The following is a 20,280-nucleotide window of genomic DNA, read 5'->3' as shown; positions in this document are numbered from 1 at the left end:
GTTTAAATTTGTCCAAAAAAAATTGAAACTTCCCTAAAATGACTGGAAATACTGTTCAGATTAATTGTTTTGCTAATTAATAATCAATCATAAATGCAGTTTATTGTTCCAACGTTCTGTTGAAGAGTCAGAAATCAGAATTAAAATCAGTTTCTGTAATTTCCACTGTTTGCCATCATCACAAAGCAGGAATGACAGCAAATGAAAACCATTTAAACTTCGGGTCAGAGCAGCAGCAGAACCACTAACTGGGAGGACACCAGTTTACCAGAAGGAAGGAGTGATTCTAGATCCAGTTCTGCTGTATTTCTGCTGAAACAGTGGAGATGAAAGCACCTTCAGTGGTGTTTCTGAGATGTCTGAAGTCATTCTCTGAGCTGATTGGACCTCCTCCTCTCTAACAGAAGGCTCAGTGGGCGTTCAGTCTGAACAGGGTGTAGAGGACATAGAGGACATGTCCTTTCACTTCCTGGAGAAACAATAAGATCCAGGAGAGCTGCTCTGAACATTACAGCCGAGTTCAGGTTCTATCTGTCTGATGTTTTTAATCCACACAATCCAAACTGCACCACTGTCCATCCACTTTTTCAAACGTTTAAATGTTTTTTAAACTTTTTGAAGGCTCTAAGGACAGCAGGTGTTTTCTCTACAGACCATAAAGCTCCATGAAGCCACTGTGTGATAAGTGATGCAGTTATAGAAATAAAACTGACTTGTGATGCGACGCTAAGTTGAAAAAGTTTATTTATTTATTTATTTTTTTTTTTAAATTGGAGTTGGCATCATCATTAATTCTATTCAAATAAATTAAAGTGGCTGTAAATGAGTATAATGTCATGGAGGTATTCCAGATATCGTTAGGTCCTCTGGTGGTTGGTGATGGACTCCATACAGCCTCTGTTGATGATTTCTGGAGATCTTATTGATCACAGCTGGATGAAGACTGAACTCCAGATCCACCTGGTAGACATCAGGACTGATTACCTGGAGATCCAGACCTCCTCCCAGTCCTGGTTCTACCCACCTCCTGACCCGTTGGATTGGTCCAGAACCACAACTCCTCCTCCCAGAAGACCCCAGCATCACCACACCTGATCTAGATCTACAGCAGACTGTCAGTCCAGCTGCTGGGGTTTAATGAACAGGTTGTCCTGGTGTTCCTCTGAGGGGAGGTTACTCTGGAAAAGAACTTCTAGTAGCAGCTGGAGAAGCTCCTAGTGTCCTGTTTAATCCACCGAGAGGTGGAGATTCAGGTGCAGTTAATTCATTAATGATCACTCTGCTCTCAGTAGTAGTTTCTGTTGGTTGTGGGTGTTGCTGTTGTGTTCAGGGCTGGATAAGGAGTTCAGTTTAGTTTTCTTTAGTCAGGTTGAGAACTCTGTTAGCCTTTGTTTGGTTTTATTTATCCACTAGTCCAGTTTTCCTTTATTTGATCCCACTTTATTATATTAATTTTGTCACTGAGTGATAAACTCCTTCACCGTAACCACTGATATCTGATGGTTTTGTTGCATCCAGCTGACCCTAACCCTGCAGAGGTTTATCCTTTATGTACCGTGATTCCTATTAAATGGAATAATCAGAATAATAAGTGAAGAGGAGCTGCTGCTGCTTTCAGCACCAGAGAACAATAATAACTTTATTCTTCTGTTTAACTGCTTCATGAATGTTTGTGTTTTTTCCTGATATTTGACTTTAAGGGGGCAAAGTTTATGAAACACTTCAGTGGTGATGGAAGAACAGCAGCAGAGTCTTTATAGAAGTCAATTAGAGATGAGTCATCTTCATATGAATCACATCATCAATAACAGCCTCATTTTACGCCTGACTCATAATGGGAGGACGCTGGAAAATACAAATGCATTGGAAAAATAGCATCGTGTCAATAATTTAGAGGAGAGCTGTCCTCTTAATTACAGGAGCCAAGTCCCCCCTGGTTTCTCACTGGGTGAAGGTAAAATAAATGAGAACGCTTCAACAAATGATCCTGAGGCTTCATATACATACAGAGATGAAACACAGGGACTGGAGGGACGTGACAAAGAACCAGAGTTCCTGCTGAGTTCTGAGATAAACACTCGTTTGTGTGGGAGGGTTGCGAACTAGCTTACAGCTAACGTCTGTACATCGACTGATCGGGGACATAAACAGTCTACTGTTCAGTGACATAGAGTGAAACTTTTCTGTGAACATACTCCCACTGTATCATCAGAAAAAAGGTGTCTGACCTCAGGAGTCTGTCATTTCCTGGTGATGAACATGAAAACTACCATTCTAAAGTCTGGAGTCACTTAGAAATGTCCTTGAAAACAACATGAAATGAATGATAATCCAGTGTAGACATTGTAAATGAGGTAAATGACTAAATTGTAGGCAAGTTTCAAAATTTTTTTTACCAAATTTTAATTCCTTTTGGATCTTTTCTGGTCAGGGTTAGGAAACGGCAGATTTTTAATGGAATATCTCCATAGGGGTACAGAGGAACATTTCCAGCAACCATCACTCCTGTGTTCTAATGCTACATTGTGTTAGCTAATGGTGTGGAAAGACTCATTGATGATTAGAAAACCCTTGTGCAGTTATGTTAGCACATGGATAAAAGTGGGAGTTTTCATGGAAAACATGAAATTTTCTGGATGAACCCAAATTTTAGAACAGTAGTGGTGGTTATTTCTGCCTTGAAACTTTAATGAATGATTAACGACAGAACCAGTCTTGTTGTTTGATATCCATCCATCCATCCCAGTTATACCTCATGCTAATGCAGGGTGTGAACATACTTTCTTTTCTCTGGCAGCCATCTGTCTTTTCCTCTTCACTTGACTCCTTGCGATGCTTGCGAACTTCCTGGCCACAGTCCTGGGACGGCTGATGGGGATGGAGTGCCTCTCGGCGCCCTCTACAGGCGGAACGATCTCTATAGCGGTGATGCATTCGTCCCCAGCCTGCTTGGTTACGATCTTTATCTTGGACCACCTGGAGCCGGCGTTCATCTTGGCCATGGCAGCGCTGGCGGCCGTCATGGCAACTGGGTTGGAGTTTGTTGCAGCCTGTAAAAAAAAAAAAAATTATTTTTTTGTTTGTTAGGAGCTTTTCTAGCCAGTCCTTGGTGTTGTTGGGCACTTGAGGGTGATTTGAGTGAAAATAAATCCACTACAACAAACATAATAATATTCAATACTCCTCCAGAAAGCAAACTGAAGCATCTTCTGCACATTTTCTCCAAACACTGAAAGCTATCATTTTACAGCAAGTAACACAAAACCATTTTACCTGTCAGTTCAAAGAAAATGACTTAATCACTGTTAGAAGACTGGAGGAATAGATTAGAAAGGCAAAATGAATCTTTGTGTTGCTGAAGACATCGTATGGAGTGATGTGAGTTAGTTCAGCTTTATTTACTGACATCTTCTGCAAGAGAAACAATCCATTAAATCATACAAGATGATAACTCAAACACCAAACATCACACAGATGGCCACATTATTCAGACAGAAATAATCCTAGATGTGTGCTGGTTAAGTCACTGCATAAACTGGTAGCTGTAATCTGTGTTCTCTCCCAGTTTGGAATATTTATGAAGAATTCACCTCAGGATGTAAATACTTCACAGCTCAGAGAATAAAACTTCCTAAAGGTGTGATGAAGCCTTCTAGATCCAAAGTTTAGAAACCAGAACCGTGTAGATCAGTGACATGTTCTTTTCTTTAATGTTTCAATGAAATGTCATTTGATCCAGAGTGCAGAGCAGCAGATGATGCTCTTCTGGTCATTTACACATGGAGAGTAGTGGATAAAATATCTAAAAACCAGGCAGGGAGAAAGCCTGAGCTGCTTGCAGTGGGATGTTGGATCCTGGAGCTGCTCATGGTGAGGAGCTGTGAGAAGTTATTCTGCCACGAAGCACTGGGATGTTGAGGTTTCTTCAGCCCTGCTGTGTCCTTGAGACAGATCACGGCGAAGTGCCAAAAAGTGATCACTGCCAAAAACTGATTGTCATCTCTGAGAGAAGAACGCTGCCCAGTTTCCATACGTCTACAGCTGCAATATTCAGATACACATAACTACGTCTGTGGTGAAAACAGAAGATTGTGTTTAGTTTAATGTCTACCGTGATACAATAATGAGTAAATGTTTGCAGTTTACAGCAGAATAGAACATTAGACAGAACATTATGTAGGTAATACTAGTGTTTCCGATGATTCAGTGACTAATATTCTTGTTTGGAAACTAGGCTGCATGATTTACAGATGAGTTTTATATATAAATTTAAAAAAATATTCCGATTATGTCTGCATTATTTTACCTGCTCTGTACTCACTGAAACAGCTTTAAGAGACCAATTAAACTCATCAAAGTGATTTGATTCTATTTGTGAGGGTTATATTTTTAAGATTTTAACCCAAACTATCCAGTCAGATGACAGCTTTTTGGCCCAACATCTGGTCCAGGTTGCAGATGACCACAGATGTCCTAATACCACACAGAATGGTAGTAATACTCTACTATTATTGACCATCCTCCTGTCATTTTAAATGCAGTGTGACACTATTTACAGACTAGCACTTGGTTATCTATGACTTATTCTGATCATCTGACAAAATAAAAGCACCCAGGGCCTTCAGTAAAGTCCAGTAGAGCTGCTGGATCCAACATTCACATCCACTCTGTGGTTTGTTCCTTCACAGCAGTCATTTAACAGGAAGTGTGATGTGAAGAACAGCCAATAAACTCAATTAAATCGCGCTGCAACCTGTTTTTTTTTGGGTTCAATACTAAAAAGAAATCTCACATCACTTTCCACGACTAATCTCCCAGAGAAGTCTGAGGTTTCCCTGATTTAAGGATGAAAGGAACCTCTTTAATTAGTGTTGACTCAGTGTGTGCTCATGGAAATAAGGAAAGAACTGGAGAGAAACACTGAAAAGGAAGGTTGGTCAGCTGTACGGCTGAAAAATTAACAGAGTGTTAATCAGACTTTAACTTCCAGCGATTAAATGAAGCTGATTGACTGGTGTTGACCTTTAAAACGCTGAGTTCATAGAAAACTCTAACATAAAATCAGCTGGTTTCAGTTTGGGTGTTTCTGACATCAGAGCATCCTTTTTCACTTTTTTCCAGGTATTTTTGGTCTCAGCTGTTGAGTGGAGACTAGAAGCTTCTCAGTGCTTCATGTGAGGCGTTTGGGGGACATCAGTAAAAAGTAGATGTTCACCAACTGAGTAAAGGGCTTTGGGTTTATTTTATTTACATTTTGCACTGAATGCAGGTGGGGATTATTTGAAGTCTTATTTTGATGGCAGTAAAAGCAGCGCTCTGCTTTAAAGAATATGACAGCAGCTGAGATAAAAAATCATGAATTGATCAAACAATAAAAACCAAACAGTTGATTACCATTTTGCTGAGAACACTGCAGCCTTAGTCAGTTATATGGAAAGATTTCAGCTACAGAAAGGACGATGTTGACCAAAAACAGGCACATGATCCATTAACATGGTTCGTTGGACTGTTTAAATCAGCACCACAGAGCTCTGGATGATGAGTTCAAAGTCTGACCAATCAAACACTACTTTAGATGTTTCTGTCAGTGTTTCCTCATCAGGGAAAGGTTCCAAACTGTTGTTGTGTTTCTGATAATTCCTCTATTTTATAAATATATGTTACTAAGACACTAAATCCATCTGTTTTCTCCAGTATCTTGCAGCCCTAATGTCCAGTATCTTCAGTACTTCCAGTATAATTAAAGCAGTCCTGGTACTTGAGAGATTCCTCATCAGCTTTAACTGCACTATATTCATATACTGAATCCTCCTAAAGATCAAAACTCCTTCAAACTGATCACACAGTCAGATTCCCAGGACTGCATAAATGGTTTTCATTACTGAACATTTTCACTGATTCTTCTGAAGCCAAATTCACATTTTGAAAGTTGAGTGTGTAAATTTACACAGAATGAAATGATCCAGTAAATCCTGTCATTGTCCAGCTGAACAGGGCATTAATTTGAGTTGATTTCTGTTCGTTCTGATCAATAACAGCTACACACTGGCTGGTTATCAGCTGCATCCACATCATCAACATTTGTTCTAATCTCTAACTGTGAAAGATTAGCTCTTGATTTTTAATCTCGTCTTAAAAAGCCCTGATGAGCAGCCAGCAAACACAAACCCAGATCAGGTTGAGCAACGACACAGATCTGGCTCTGAAGCTGATTCAGAAAGCGACTGCACCAGCCCGGATAGGATTAAACTGCCAGTAACAGGCTGGGTGATTAACACAACACAACACACCAACGACCACAGTTTGACCATTTGTCCACAATCCAACCCAGTGTCCACACTAGTCCAGAGTGTGGTGATGCCACATTAAATCCATCAAACAAACTTCTATATCTTCTGTGCATTAGACAAATACAGCGGTCTCTCATGGGAAATGAATCAGACTTATTCATGTTCAACAGTAACAGACTTCACTAATCTACACTGGACTCTACTCCTCTCCAACTAACTGATGTAATCAACTCACATCAGAGACTTTTCCACCCTTATCAGAAGAAAATGAGTTTATTATCACATTAAAAACAACTCATTGTTAGAATGTTGGAAATACAATGAGGAAAAAAAATGAACACAAACCTCCACTGTCACCTCATTATTGGTGGTGTCCTTCGGCTCTGTGGGCGGAATAAAAGCTGTAGACGAGTCGTTGGAGCTCTCTTTCTCCTCCTAGATGGATCGAGGGATGGATGGATGGATGGATGAGGGAGGGGATGATGGATGGATGGATGGATGGATGGATGGATGGATGAGGGAGGGGATGATGGATGGATGGATGGATGGATGGATGGATGGATGGATGGATGAGGGAGGGGATGATGGATGGATGGATGGATGGATGGATGGATGGATGAGGGAGGGGATGATGGAGGGATGGATGGATGGATGGATGGATGGAGGAATGGATGGATGGATGAGGGAGGGGATGATGGATGGATGGATGGATGGAGGGATGGATGAGGGAGGGGAGGATGGATGGATGGATGGATGGATGGAGGGAGGGAGGGGATGATGGAGGGAGGGATGGATGGATGAGGGAGGGATGGATGAGGGAGGGGATGAGGGAGGGAGGGAGGGATGGAAGGGTGGGATGGAGAGATGGATGGACGATGGATGGAGAGAGGGAGGGAGGGAGGGAGGGACATTAGATAGATGTTGGATGGATGGAGGGAGGGAGGGAGGGATGGATGATAGATGGATGATGGATGGAGGGATGAATGGATGGAGGGATGGATGATGGATGTTGGGACATTAGATAGATGATGGATGGAGGGAGGGAGGGATGATGGATGGATGGACAGATGAATGACAGAGGACATTGTAGTCATGAGGACATTGTTGTCTGCTCAGCTATGATGTCATCATTTACCTGTACCAGGTATCAGTATTTCTACCTGTGTGGGTCCTGGACTGGGCTGAGCCAGAGGCTGAGGCTGAGCAGCTTTGGGTTCTTCCACTCGGCCGTTCTTCACGGCCTCTAGCGCCGTGGTGGTGGAGTCCAGGCTGAGTTTAGGAGTAGAGCGAGGACTGGCCTGAGGACTGGTTTCATTATTGTTGTTCTGCTTTAACAGGTGGCTCTTCATTAAGCTGGGAGTTCTGTAAAAGAATGCATACTTTTACTTTTTACTTATCGGTAAGAACCGATGTGTTCTCAGACACCAGAACACCAGGAGAAGATCCTGGAAGTCTGAACCATATTCTACAAATCCTCAATTGGATTTAAATCTGGGAATCTGGAGGCCAAGCAAACACCATGACCTCCCTGTTATGTTCCTAAACCATCCCTGAACCATGTTTGATGCTTCATCCTGCTGGAAGAGGCCGTGGGGAATAAAGCTGCATGAAGAGGAGGATGGAGGCTCAGCTCTGATCCACAGCAGACACAAATCTGCCCCCGCCAGGTTAAAACTACGCCTCCTCTGTTCTCCTGGGTCAACAGAAGCGCTCCTCCACAGATACACAACCTCTTCCTGCACATAAATGTATGAAATGAGTACTTACTAAATCGTCATCACTGTACCTGAGTTCTGCTACTACCAACAGGTATGGTCTCCATTGGTACTATGCAGTAAAATAACGAGTTTTCATGGAGAAAATGAAGTGTTTGTGGATGTAGGCAGCAGTGGAACGAATTCGCTGTAGGAGTGAGCAGTCACGGCTACAAACCATCAGGAGCTCGATGAAGAACGGTCCTCTTTTTTAAGACACTCTTAAACTAAAAACTAGTATATTTCTATTGATACTGACACAATAAAACCAGCTGATATGGAGATGTTCTGACCCGTTTAATCATCACATCCTGACCAACGTCTCAGATCCTCAGTCAGGAGTCATTTTCCAACACATCAGCTGTTTACTTGCTGCCTAAGATATCCCCACCTCTCTACAGGAGCCTTTTTAATCAGATAATCAGTGTTATTTAAGTAGGTTCTGTGGTTTTAATGTTGTGGCTGAGATAAATGGATATAAATCACTAATTGTGGACATGTTATTGTACTTTTGTAGTAAATAGTTTATATGATTAATTAATGTTAATAGCCTGGGTAGCATGAGCCTGAAGGCGGATCCAGTAATCCACTTAGTAACTCTTCTGATGTTCTAGATGGTAGAAAGTTTGAGCTCAGAGCAGATAGAAACAATTCAATGCAAAAGATTTCCAAAATGTAGGAAAACTATTCAAGGTGAGCTGTGTATTCTCAGCATTAATTCAGAAAGGGATAGTTCACCAAATACCTGAACATACTGCAGCCTTACTGTACACATACTTTATATTTAGACAGATTTAGGGTAAACTGGATAGACAGCAGAGACAAAAAAAAATGTCTTCTGACATCGTCATGCTATTTCTGAGGTCATCTGGAATTCCTTCTAACAAACCAAACTCAGATACTGACCCTCATCAGCAAAGAACATAAAACCATGTTTATATCTATTTAACAGATTATTGGATAAAATGTGTCTTCTGAAGTATTTTTGAGGCATCTGGTCAACAATATCACATCATTCCATAGCAACCAAACAGTTTAGTGTCATTTCTTTGGTTTCCTTGATGCTCTTACTTTATCCCCTTCTTCTCTTTCTTCTCGGGTTTGTGTTTGGAAACTCTGCTCCTGGAGGCCAGGGAAATGTGGATGTAGAGAACGGTCATGATGATGACGGGAAGGTAGAACGCTGCAATGGCCGTCCCGAAAGTCACCGCAGGGTTGGAAAGGAACTGCAGAAAGAAACAAACCATCCTGAGTATTTATACATAAACGTTGCAGGTTTAATAGCCACTCTTTTCTAGATGTTTGGTTTCTTGCTTCAGCCTCTGAATTCGAAGCAGTTTCTGGGTGTTTCTATCATATTTTTACTCGCTGTGGATTTATTTTTCACTGTAATATTGTTCCATGTGCAGCCGGGTGGTAATTAGGAAATTACTGTAGGCAATCTTGCTTTGTTTTACGCTGGCTGTATGCTATGGTGTGATTGGTTGTGAGTGTGTCTGGGTGGGTACTTTTGACCTGAGGAAGTGGCACTGAGGAGGTGCAGGTGTGCAGGAACGTTTTTTCCTCGATGGTCTCTCGGTGGAGCAGGAGGCAGAGCGTGGCGGCGTATACAGCGTGGATTCTTTTGGCTTGAGAAAAACCCAAGCACAGACTCAGCAGCCCCAAGCAGGAAGCTTGGAGAACGGGGCTGAGGACATATAAGCCCAGCTGCCAGATGGTGAGGAGGAGGACGGAGAACCGACTGCAGGAGCAGTTTAGGAGGAGTTCGATAGGAGGCTAGCGGGGCTAACGCTAGCCCGGCGACTAGCGGGGCTAACGCTAGCTCGGCGGCTAGCATCCTTCGGATTGGAATGTTTGAACGCACTCAATGTTTTGTGGACCAGGCAGTGTTGCACCACGTTGTTGCTTCAGACTGAACACGGACGGTGAGTAGACTTGGCAATGTGGCCGCGTGTATGTGTGTGTACGTGTGTGTGCGATCATGGAGCATAGATAGAGTTCTATTGTTCGGTGATTTTGTGGGTTTTGGGTGGCAAACATTGAGACTGTGGGTTAAACTTAGGGGGAAATATTAGCGTTCATTGTTGGAGAAAGGGATTTAGTTTTAAAAGTAACAGCAGGACTGGTCATTAGGACCATCCGGGGACACCTATCGAACTAGCCAATAATTTGGTTTTTGGGAAAGTTTGTTACTTCTCTTATGTTTTTTGAGTTATCGGTGGTGTATATATATTTGTGTTGTATTAAATCGGGCCTCTCCTAATTTGGCCAAAAGGAAAAAAATTTCTCTGGGTCTCATTTTTATTTTGATATATATATATATATATATATATATATATATGTATATGTAATATATATATATATATATGTATATGTAATATATATATATATATATATTTTTTTTTTTTTTTTTTTTTCTCCCATTTAGCTTTACGAACCCGAAAACCCACCGTTCTCGGAGTAATTACATCAATAGAGTGGCTGCATACGGGTGCTACACATGGAAATAGGAGAACCACAGATAGAAGTTGAGAGAATGAAAAATGTCTGTGCGGGGTAATGCAGTTATAACGTTATCAATCACAAAACAGCAAAAGGATAACGTTGAATTTCTTTGATCATTTATTTGACCAAACTTTGCACGTTTGTATGTTCTGACCATAAGAACAGCAGGAAAAAGTGTCCATGAACTCATCAGCAAAAGGTTTACTGAGAGAACAATCGGTAACAAATGTAGATTTCTATACGTCTGTTTGCAACCGAAGGAGTCGCCCCCTGCTGGCTGTTAGGAAAGATGCAGGTTTAAGAGATTTTCATTGACTTCAGTTTTCAGACCCAGAAGAGACGTCCACCTATGGATGTGAAATCTGAGGCAGCTTCATTCACTGAATAAAGATGTTACAGACAGTTAAAAACAACAAAAAATAGTAAAAAATAATAAATCTACATTCTCACGTATGCTTCAAGCACATCTGCTGATTTGCTTCTATTATGTTTTGTCATTTCCTGTTTAATCTGCCTGAAGACTTAAATAAAAATGGGAGTGCCATACCTGGATATAACACTCTCCAGGTGGAACCGTTCGCTGCCCAACGATGAACTGCCAGAACAGGATGGCCGGAGCCCACAGGATGAAGGACAGGATCCACGCCGCTGCGATCATCAACCCCGCCATCTTGGTGGTCCTCCTGGTTGGATACGTGAGCGGTTTGGTCACGCAGAAATAGCGATCGAAGCTGATGATCAGTAAATTCATCACCGAGGCGTTTGAGACGACGTAATCCAACGCTAGCCACAAGTCGCAGACCACCGGCCCCAGCGGCCAGTAGCCAACGATGATGTAGACGGTGTACAGATTCATGCTGAACACACCGATGATCAGGTCAGCACACGCCAACGAAAAAAGGAAGTAGTTATTGACAGTCTGGAGGTGGCGGTTCACTTTGATGGACAGCATGACTAAGATATTCCCTGTAACAGTCACAAAGCTCAGCGATCCCGTAACCAAGGCGATGAAGAACATCTCCAGAGCTTTATAAGGACTTCCTGATCCCTCTCCATTGTCGATGGCAGAGCAGGAAGTGGAATCATTGGTGGAGATGTTGCACGAGGTGTTCGAGAACACATCAGCTGATTGGTTGACCAGCGACCCTGAAGGAAGACAGACAAGGAGACAAATCAGGATTATGTTGTGTGATGTAATAAAAAAAAAATGAACCAACACAGTTCAGCACTAAATAACTCAGACCCACAACAAAGCTTGATTTAGAGTGAATTCCTATATGACCAGAATGTCTCTTCTGGCTGGAAACAGCATCTTCAAGACATGATGTTAGAGATATGTTTAACGCTTTCAGGGTTTTGTGTGGGTGTGTCCTGGGAAGTTCTGCCATCTATAACACTCTAAGACGCTATAAACGGAGATCAGCCAAGTTCAGGTGTTTGAAGACCCAGTGGCCTCAGAGTAAATCATCAGAAAGTACAAACAGAAAAATCTCCAAGGGTGTGACAGGAAGACAGGCATGAACCCTGCACTGGTGAGAATGGTGGAGTCCAAGAAGAGTCCAAGGATCATTACCAAGAGGAAGCATTGGGACATCCAACAATGGTCTCAAGCATGCAACCAAAATAAAAATAAAACACAATGTGTCATTGTAACATCTCCAACAAAATGTCTTCTGTGTTTATTCACTTGTTTGTCTTTTTCAGCCTGTTGGTCAAATAATAATTCATTATAAATCAAAATTTTGGCAAGATTATGAATATTTTTAGCGTTCCTGTAGGAGGAATCAAGGAAGCAGAGAAGATTCAGAGAGTTTGGTCTAATCAGGAAACAGGAGAGCAGAAGGAGAGAGGGATGAGATGAAGATGCAGGGGGAAAAGGAGTAGAGGGGAACGTTCCGTCAACCCCCCAGATGTTCTGTCTAGAACTCAGAGCTGTCAGTCATCCTCTCATATAGCCTTGCAACCCTTTTCCATCTGGATTTACATCCAATAATGAGCTCATTTCCATCATAAACCACCAGGGAAGACGAGTAGATGTAGTCGCTTCAGTAAACTCTACGATCAACACAACTTTGGACTGAAATGTTTTCTGTTAAATCAGCCACAATAAAACATCAGTTTCTCCTCACTTCTCTCTGAGCATCTTCTGAGTCTTTCTAACAGCCATGTAACCATCAACACGCTGCACATTTCCTCATACAATTCCTGACATGTTCTCTACAGTCAGACCAGCGTCTCGTATTGATCGTCTCTTTAGTCTTTCTGCCAAGATGTGAGAAGATCAGGAAAAACAAGAAGAGGAGGAGTTTATTGAAGCTTTTTAATCTCTGAAAGCCTAAATCTCTTCATCCCACTGCTCTGGTTCTGTTCTCCTCCTTCACTCCTCCTGTTTCCTGCATGCCTTTTTTTCCCTCTTTAGCCTCGAGGAAACACCACCACCAGCACCATCACCACCGCTACTGCTCTGTTTGTATTTTAGTATATGGAGATGTAAAATAAATAATAGACTACAGTAGAATAGAATAGAGCATATCTGATTGGAACTTCCCTGCTTCTCCTTGTTATTACTAAAGAAAGGCTGTTTTATTAAAGCAGATGTTAGTAGAGCCTGAAATGTTGCATTTATTTAGTAGAATTCTTATAATATATACTATAATTATGATGATAGTTGTATTAGTAGTCTCGTGTTTACTGCAGTAGGTGTTAGTAGAGTCTGAAATGTTCTATTTATTTAGTATTCACTCATTATTGCTGTGTTATTATAGTACTATTAGTAGTCTAGTGTTTACTGCAGCGGATTATTTTGATTATTGTGTAGGAGAGTGTTTGATGTGTTGAACTTGTCTCTGCTCCAGTAAAACACCTGAAAACCTGCTCACCTGCTGGATCTCCTCTTATTGGCTCCGTTAATGAATGAACTCACCAGTGAAGTTCCAGAGGGGCTGCAGCCCTCCGGTTCCGTTACTGTCGTTACTCATGTTTCATGGCGAGGCTCCTCCACCTCTGTCCTCCTCTCCAAGTTTCCCGCGGCTGTCACACCTGCTGTAGTCCCGTGGATTCCTCCCGTGGATTCCTCCCGTGGATTTGTCACGGAGCTTCTCTCTGATCAACACCAAACACAAACAGCTTCTCTCCGGTTTCCGTTTTTCTCTGATTTAGAACAAATTAAAAAACCAAAAAACCCCGCGCGCGCTCAGCTCCGGAGTCTCGCGCACACACCGCAGCTCGTGTGCAGCGGAGAGGGAGGGAGCGCGAGCGGAGAGAGAGAGCTGTGACGTCATCAAGTCCAGCCAATCGTCATGATTCTGGTTATTTAACGTTTCTGTTTCTGGATGTTTTAATGTGAGATTCTGATTAAAGAGTTATAAATCATCACCTGAGACGGTCCTCACCTGTCCGGAACATTCATAGTCTGGAACTCTGTACACTGGACTGTCAAATATACGGTCCGCGGACCTAAACCGGCCGCTACAGGGTCCAATCCTGACTGTGAAATGTTTAAAGCAGTGGTGAGACGAGATTAAAAATATTAATCTAATTATTAACAGGCTTTCTAATTAATCAATCACATTTTTGTCAAATATCAATATCTGACAAAATAAAGTTTTTCAGTTCAAATAAATGTCAGTTGAGACTGAATTGATTAATGGACATTTACCTGAACTAAAATGTTTGTTTCATTTCTATTTATCTACAGCATTCATAGATTACTGAAAACTCAACGTACCATAGAGTCAATCTATAACTGAGGGACTTCTGAAGTCCATGGGATATATCTACATACATTTTTATTACAAATAAAAAAAATGTTTTTATGTTCATTATGATCATGTCTTTACAAATTCCATCATTATTTATTATGGAAACTATCACTTATTAATAAAAATGACTGGATATCACTAAAATGTCAACTAAATAGCTGTCTGAATTTAATACCAACCACCTTCTAATGAGCTAAACAATAAAAAAGCTGATTCAGAAATAGTTTTGATTGTGTTCTTTTTAGTAAGATAATCATGACAGATATTTCTTTTTTGGCAAAATATCATTAATATGGAAAATAACAAATCACTTTTATCCAAGGTGTCATGGGGGAGATTTTTAAAAGAAAATTTAAAAAAAAAAATAAAATAAGAGCAAATATGTGTAAAATAATATTTAAATACAGTAATTTTACTGTCACACTTTATAAAATAATGAATTACTATTTATAAATAAACATATATTTGATTTAGACATTATTTACAGTTTTGGAGTGTTTTTTTCAGGCAACATTTAAATTCATACATTTTTTGTGATTTTACTATATATTCCATCTGTAATTTAAAAAAACAGGAAATATTCTGTAAAAATATCAAATTAAAATCCAGTAGAAAGTAATGGCCTGTCTGATTGTTGTATTCTAACTTTTTTCAACCATATTTAAAGGTAATTTTATTGTACACGCATATAAATGTCCTTTAATAAATATAAAAAGTGACTGTAATGGTGTATAAATGTGGAGGCTGAAGGAGAGCAGCAGGATTATAGACGTAGAATTAAGAGATGCTTCAGGATCAGCTGAGCAGGAAGAACTGTAAGCTTCATGAAAAAGTAAAGTTTGAAGTTTAATCTTTAAAATGGAGAGGATGTCTTCCTTCTGAAAACAGAAGTTCTGCCTCTCATTCTGGTTCTTAACCTGCAGTCTGAGCTCAGATAATCTGGTTCAATAAGATACAACCAAGCAGCTTTGAATTTACAGTAACTCAAGGACTTCTTATTATTACGACTGGAAAGTGTGGGGAAGTGTTTTATAAGTTAAATAAATAAGGTGTGAGTGATTTAGGTGTAGCTCTGAAGCTACAGACTCAGTTCTGGAACAAACTACTGAAGAAAGACTGATCCAGAACCTGCAGCCAACAGAAAGTCTGGATGTGATGTAAGATGGTAAATATCCTGAAGAACACGTTGGACATCGGAGTCTTACTTTAATAACTTCATGAGTTTTATTAAGTATTTAAAAAGGAAGCGACTTGAGGAAACTGCTCCACATTTAACTCCAGAACTGGGAGTTACAGAAAAAACTACCGTTGAAAAGTCTGGGGTCATCCAGATAATTCCATGTTTTCCAGTAAAACTCCCACTTTTATCCATGTGCTAACATAACTGCACAAGGGTTTTCTAATCATCAGTGAGCCTTTCAACACCATTAGCTAACACAATGTAGCATTAGAACACAGGAGTGATGGTATTTTTCTATAACCAAAGGGAGAGTGATGAACAAATCCACCGGCTGCCTTCTGCCGGAAAAAGAACCATGGAGATGTTGAGACCTCGATGTGAGGGATGGTTTTGGCCTGATCACCCCCATAAAAATAGTCAGACAATTAAATTTTAAGCAGTGCTGTCCAGTGCTGTCCCTTTAATGCCAATACAATGTTCTAGTCGCTGTAATAAAAGTTTGTGGTCAATTGTATCGAATGCTGCACTAAGGTCCAACAAAATAAGCAATAAGAATTATTCTCTGAAAGTGTCTTTTTTTTTTTTTTTTTGCTGTGGCTTCCACAGCCACAGCAAAAAAAGAAGGAATTTTCAGGCAAAAAATAGATAGGATTTTTTTTTCTAAATCTGAGATCTTGTTTTTCTGTTTCCCTCTCATCTGCTTTAAGTCCTCAACTGTGTAAAACAGAGCATTTATAGTACTGCAGTATTTATCTCAAAAATATTCTACTTCATTTCATCATTTACATGTACAGTATTGGGTATTGGCACCCAATTAGTTGTTTTTTTTAAGTGTCTATAACCAGTTTATTCAAATTCCTTAAGAAAAAGAGAGGTTGTGTGAACATCTTCTACATATAATTTTCTATTATTGTATTACATAATTTAAATATCATTATTTCTCCCTCTTTGTCATTACACTCCAATTAAAATGAATTGCTATCACCTATATTTTGGGAACTAGGATTGTTTGTGAGTTTCCTCAGGCAGTAATAATAATTTAATCATGCTGCATGTATTCAGAGATACAGAAGAATATAGTTTGAACACTTCAGCCGTCTGAGCACTTTCTCTAAAGGATGAATTAAAGTTTCTCCACCTATTGCCATGCCAACTTTACCAAGAATTTTAAAAAATCCAGTGGACTGCACAGCTGTAATAAGACCTTGCTTAAAGGCATGAAGGCTAAAACAACCATTTCCGCTACCAGATTAGTGTCCTGATACACACCACTAAGTGTCTGAACAAAGCTGTGTAAAACATTTCAGCAACAAAAACACAAACTGAAGTTAAACTAAAGGGTCAGCAGTAGGCCTCCTTAAACTATGAAATAATCAAAAAACTCAACTACAATCCAAACTTCACACACCAAACCACATGAAGTGTGAACTAACGCATTAAAAACGGCTCGGTGCCTAACTTACCTCACTGTAGATTATTTTAAATTCATTCAGGTTAGAAACATAACATGCTGCCTTTTAAAATATGACTTAACTGCATTTCGAGAAGTCATATTATGAGTTGGGGAAGTGTAAAACCAACTTAGAGTTAAAGGAACCGAACATGAGAAAACAAATTAAACAGACCTAAGATATTAAGTTGAATCAACCAGTTAAACGGGCAGTGGTTACATATATAGGGTCTTATCTGCTGGCCTAAATTCTGTCAGAATCACTGATGTACATTTTTATATTTTCCCATTAATCTTTTCGCATTATTTCCAATAATCTATTGTCTTCATTTAACAGCGTGTCTCTGAGATGTGGCGCTTCCAGGAGTGTATATTTATATTTGAGTTTTTATCCAATCATATTTCAGCCGTCATATGTTGCCAGGGTCAAAGAAATCTGCCCAGAGGCGCCTGTAGTTTACAATACGTCACAATGAAACTGTTGCTTTAACCAATCAGATTTTGAGTTGATGATCTCAGGGTCATCGAGCAGACGTGCAATAACGTCAGCATTTTCACGGCCTCTGATTGGATGGACGGTCAGCTACTTAGGCAAAGCTAGCAATCCCTAGCTGTAGCGGCCTAAAGCTAAAACTTTAACGGAGAACTATTAATAACTGTTTTTTTAAAAAAAAAACCCACAGTGGCTGACGGAGGAGAAGATACGGTTTTGGTCGCAGATATACTTAGAAAGCCATTTTTCTCGGCAGACTTTCCAAGAAAAGCCGGACATTATGAGGAAACTTCGACCAAGCCCAAAGCTAGTAGCCCAAAGCTAGTTAGCTAGCAGGAGCCAGAAAAGGTTCAGACCAAACTGTATACAGGGTTAGGGTTCAGATCAGACTTTCAGCTCCTCCATGGATAAAAAGGACTTAATGTTGGAACAGAGACCGTCAGATTGAACTCTTCCTGAGCAAAGAAAAGAGATTTTGTGTTGAAATAATCACAAGTTTTGGTGAGTAAAATCAGTAATATATAAATTTATGTCATTTTATAGGGTTAATATTGATGCTCCTGCGTGTTTTAATTGGGTTTCTTGCTTTGGTAAGGATGCGTCGTCCTGTTATTCTGCCTTTCTGTATAATATTAGTGGTTTCTATTAACCATGGAATCATAATGAGGGTATTTAGAGGTGGTCTGACTCTGGAAGGACTCCACTGTCTGTGTAAAATCCACAGCCCACCACTGGTTATAACTTAATCTAATGAGCTGAATGAACTCACATTTGTTTATTCAATAAACTCATCATTTTAAGAAGTCATGTTTTAAGTTCTAATGTGGTCTGAAAACAAAAATGTTGACATTTTAAGTTAAAAAAAAAAAAACTAGAAATGAGCAAAACTCATATATTTAAATATAATAAATTAAACTGATGAAGTTCTTTACGGGGTTTTACAGTTCAGATTTTACATCTACACTTAATAACGGCACAAAAAAGGAGAAACTTTATGACCACATCTCATTAAATCAACAAACCTTGCAAAAAGAAACCAAAACTTCGAGACAAATACCAAAATGGAGTCACCAGATCTCTGATCTTTGTTGTCAGACCTTTTTGTATTACAGAATGGTCTGACAACACGTCCTTATCATTCATCTATAGGTGACAAAAACAAAACACTTTATTTGTTTGTAGTTCTTTCAACCAATCAAAGATGAGGAGAGAACTGACACTGACATTTTAATTCTGATTCTGAATCTGAGTTAAAATGGATAATCCCCCATAAGAAACCAGCAGGGTTTCCTACTGGACCAACTAGAACTTTACATGTTCAGCAAGTCAGGTTACTGAAGGGGTTTTTAAATGCAAGTGAAGGAGAAAGATGTGAAGCAGATGACAGGTTTAAACCTTTAGTCTACATCCTCTGAGTCAGACTATCAGATCAACAAAACTTAGTATGTAATTTTAAATGGTGTTACAGTTTGTGTGTTGTTAGTTTAACCCCATAAAGCCTGAGGCTGTTTTTACAAACTTCCTCCTGAAAAGTTGAGTCAGTAGCAGAACAACAACCCTGGGTTCTCCGGAAAACAGACACTAGGGACAATTTATGCCTTGTCCACACGTAGCCAGGTATCTCACAAAACGAAGATATTTTTCTACGATTCGGCCTATCATCCACACAAAAACGCAGATTTACGTCATCAAAAACGATTCTTTTTAAAAACTCCGACCAAAGTGAAGATTTGCGAATTCTCCGTTTTATGCGTCTGCATGTGGACATCAGTAACCGGGGTTTTGCGTTTCGAAACATCACCACCTGCGACAAAATATGTTCTTACGTCACATATGCGACCTGTGTTTACATTCGGTAACAGTATGGATGCTCTCACAAGGTTTTGGGCGCTGTTTCCCAATCGACATTTTCTTGTGTCTTGTTGACTTTATATTCCAAAACTACGTTTAAGAGCAATTCTGCCTCCTTATCGGTCCACACGAACGAGCCTGGGGCCATGTTTCATATTTTGTGGAAGTGACGTTAGAGACGGAAGCTTACTCTGATTGGATAGGATTTGGGGAACTACTGCCACCTAAAGGTCCGGCATGCTTATGAATGTGCTTAAAAGATAAGATAAGATAAAGTTCTTTATTTCTCCCCACTCCAGGGGAAATTTACATTGTTACAGCAGCTTATGTAACAGTGGACGTAGTGATAAGAATAAAATAATAATAGAACAATAGTAATAATATTTACAGTATATACAAGGGTGAGAGATGAAAATGCACTTATGCGGTTAGGTGTGTACGTAAGTTTTTTTCTAGACGGAGGGGGCAGGATATTCGGTTTTACAAAAACCCTGCTACGTGTGGACAAGGCCTGAGAAACGCAATTATCTCCTCATCTTCATCAACAATGAGTCAGTAAACAGTAATATATTAAATCTGTCTGAACTTCACCACATTAGCCTTTTCTCTGGTTGTGAGATGAAAAATCACATTGACATGCAGAAAATCAGATAATAAAGTGTCTTTATGGTGTTTCCTGACAGTTTGTGTTTATTCAGATCCAGACCTCTTCACCACTGTGTATTATACTCAATGCTTTATTAATTAGAGATTATATTCAGACAAACGGTGAATAAATCTGACTACTTTCTGTGTGTCTACAGCAGGAAGAACGTGTGTTTGTGTGTGTTTGATCCAACTGCTTACATAAGGACTCTACCTCATCTCTGACTCTAACAGTGTGTCATTATGGGCTGGAGTGGACTGATTTTGGAACAGCTATTATCTTCTTACACAACCCACTACAGTGGAGAGAGTCTCAGTGTGTCCTCCTATCTGTGTGTACACACACACTCG

At 40.0% G+C, this 20,280-nt stretch overlaps 1 protein-coding gene across 1 annotated transcript in view; it reads right to left on the bottom strand.

The window, feature by feature from the left end:
* The window catches only part of chrm4a (cholinergic receptor, muscarinic 4a), a 29,558-nt gene extending 15,785 nt beyond the window's left edge, over nucleotides 1–13,773 (bottom strand). The window contains exons 1-6 of the mRNA XM_023286108.3: nucleotides 13,473–13,773; nucleotides 11,097–11,695; nucleotides 9,116–9,270; nucleotides 7,451–7,652; nucleotides 6,636–6,725; nucleotides 2,781–3,050 (exon numbers count right to left, since the gene is read on the bottom strand). Coding sequence (XP_023141876.1) covers nucleotides 2,781–3,050; nucleotides 6,636–6,725; nucleotides 7,451–7,652; nucleotides 9,116–9,270; nucleotides 11,097–11,695; nucleotides 13,473–13,527 — 1,371 coding nt within the window. The 5' untranslated portion in view covers nucleotides 13,528–13,773. The remainder of the gene's footprint in view (nucleotides 1–2,780; nucleotides 3,051–6,635; nucleotides 6,726–7,450; nucleotides 7,653–9,115; nucleotides 9,271–11,096; nucleotides 11,696–13,472) is intronic.
* Nucleotides 13,774–20,280: the final 6,507 nt, after the last annotated feature.

The sequence above is a fragment of the Amphiprion ocellaris genome, chromosome 24 (assembly GCF_022539595.1).
Source record: "Amphiprion ocellaris isolate individual 3 ecotype Okinawa chromosome 24, ASM2253959v1, whole genome shotgun sequence".
NCBI lineage: Eukaryota > Metazoa > Chordata > Actinopteri > Pomacentridae > Amphiprion > Amphiprion ocellaris.
Note: the sequence above shows the minus strand (reverse complement) of the source record. Positions and strands in the feature narration are given on the sequence as shown.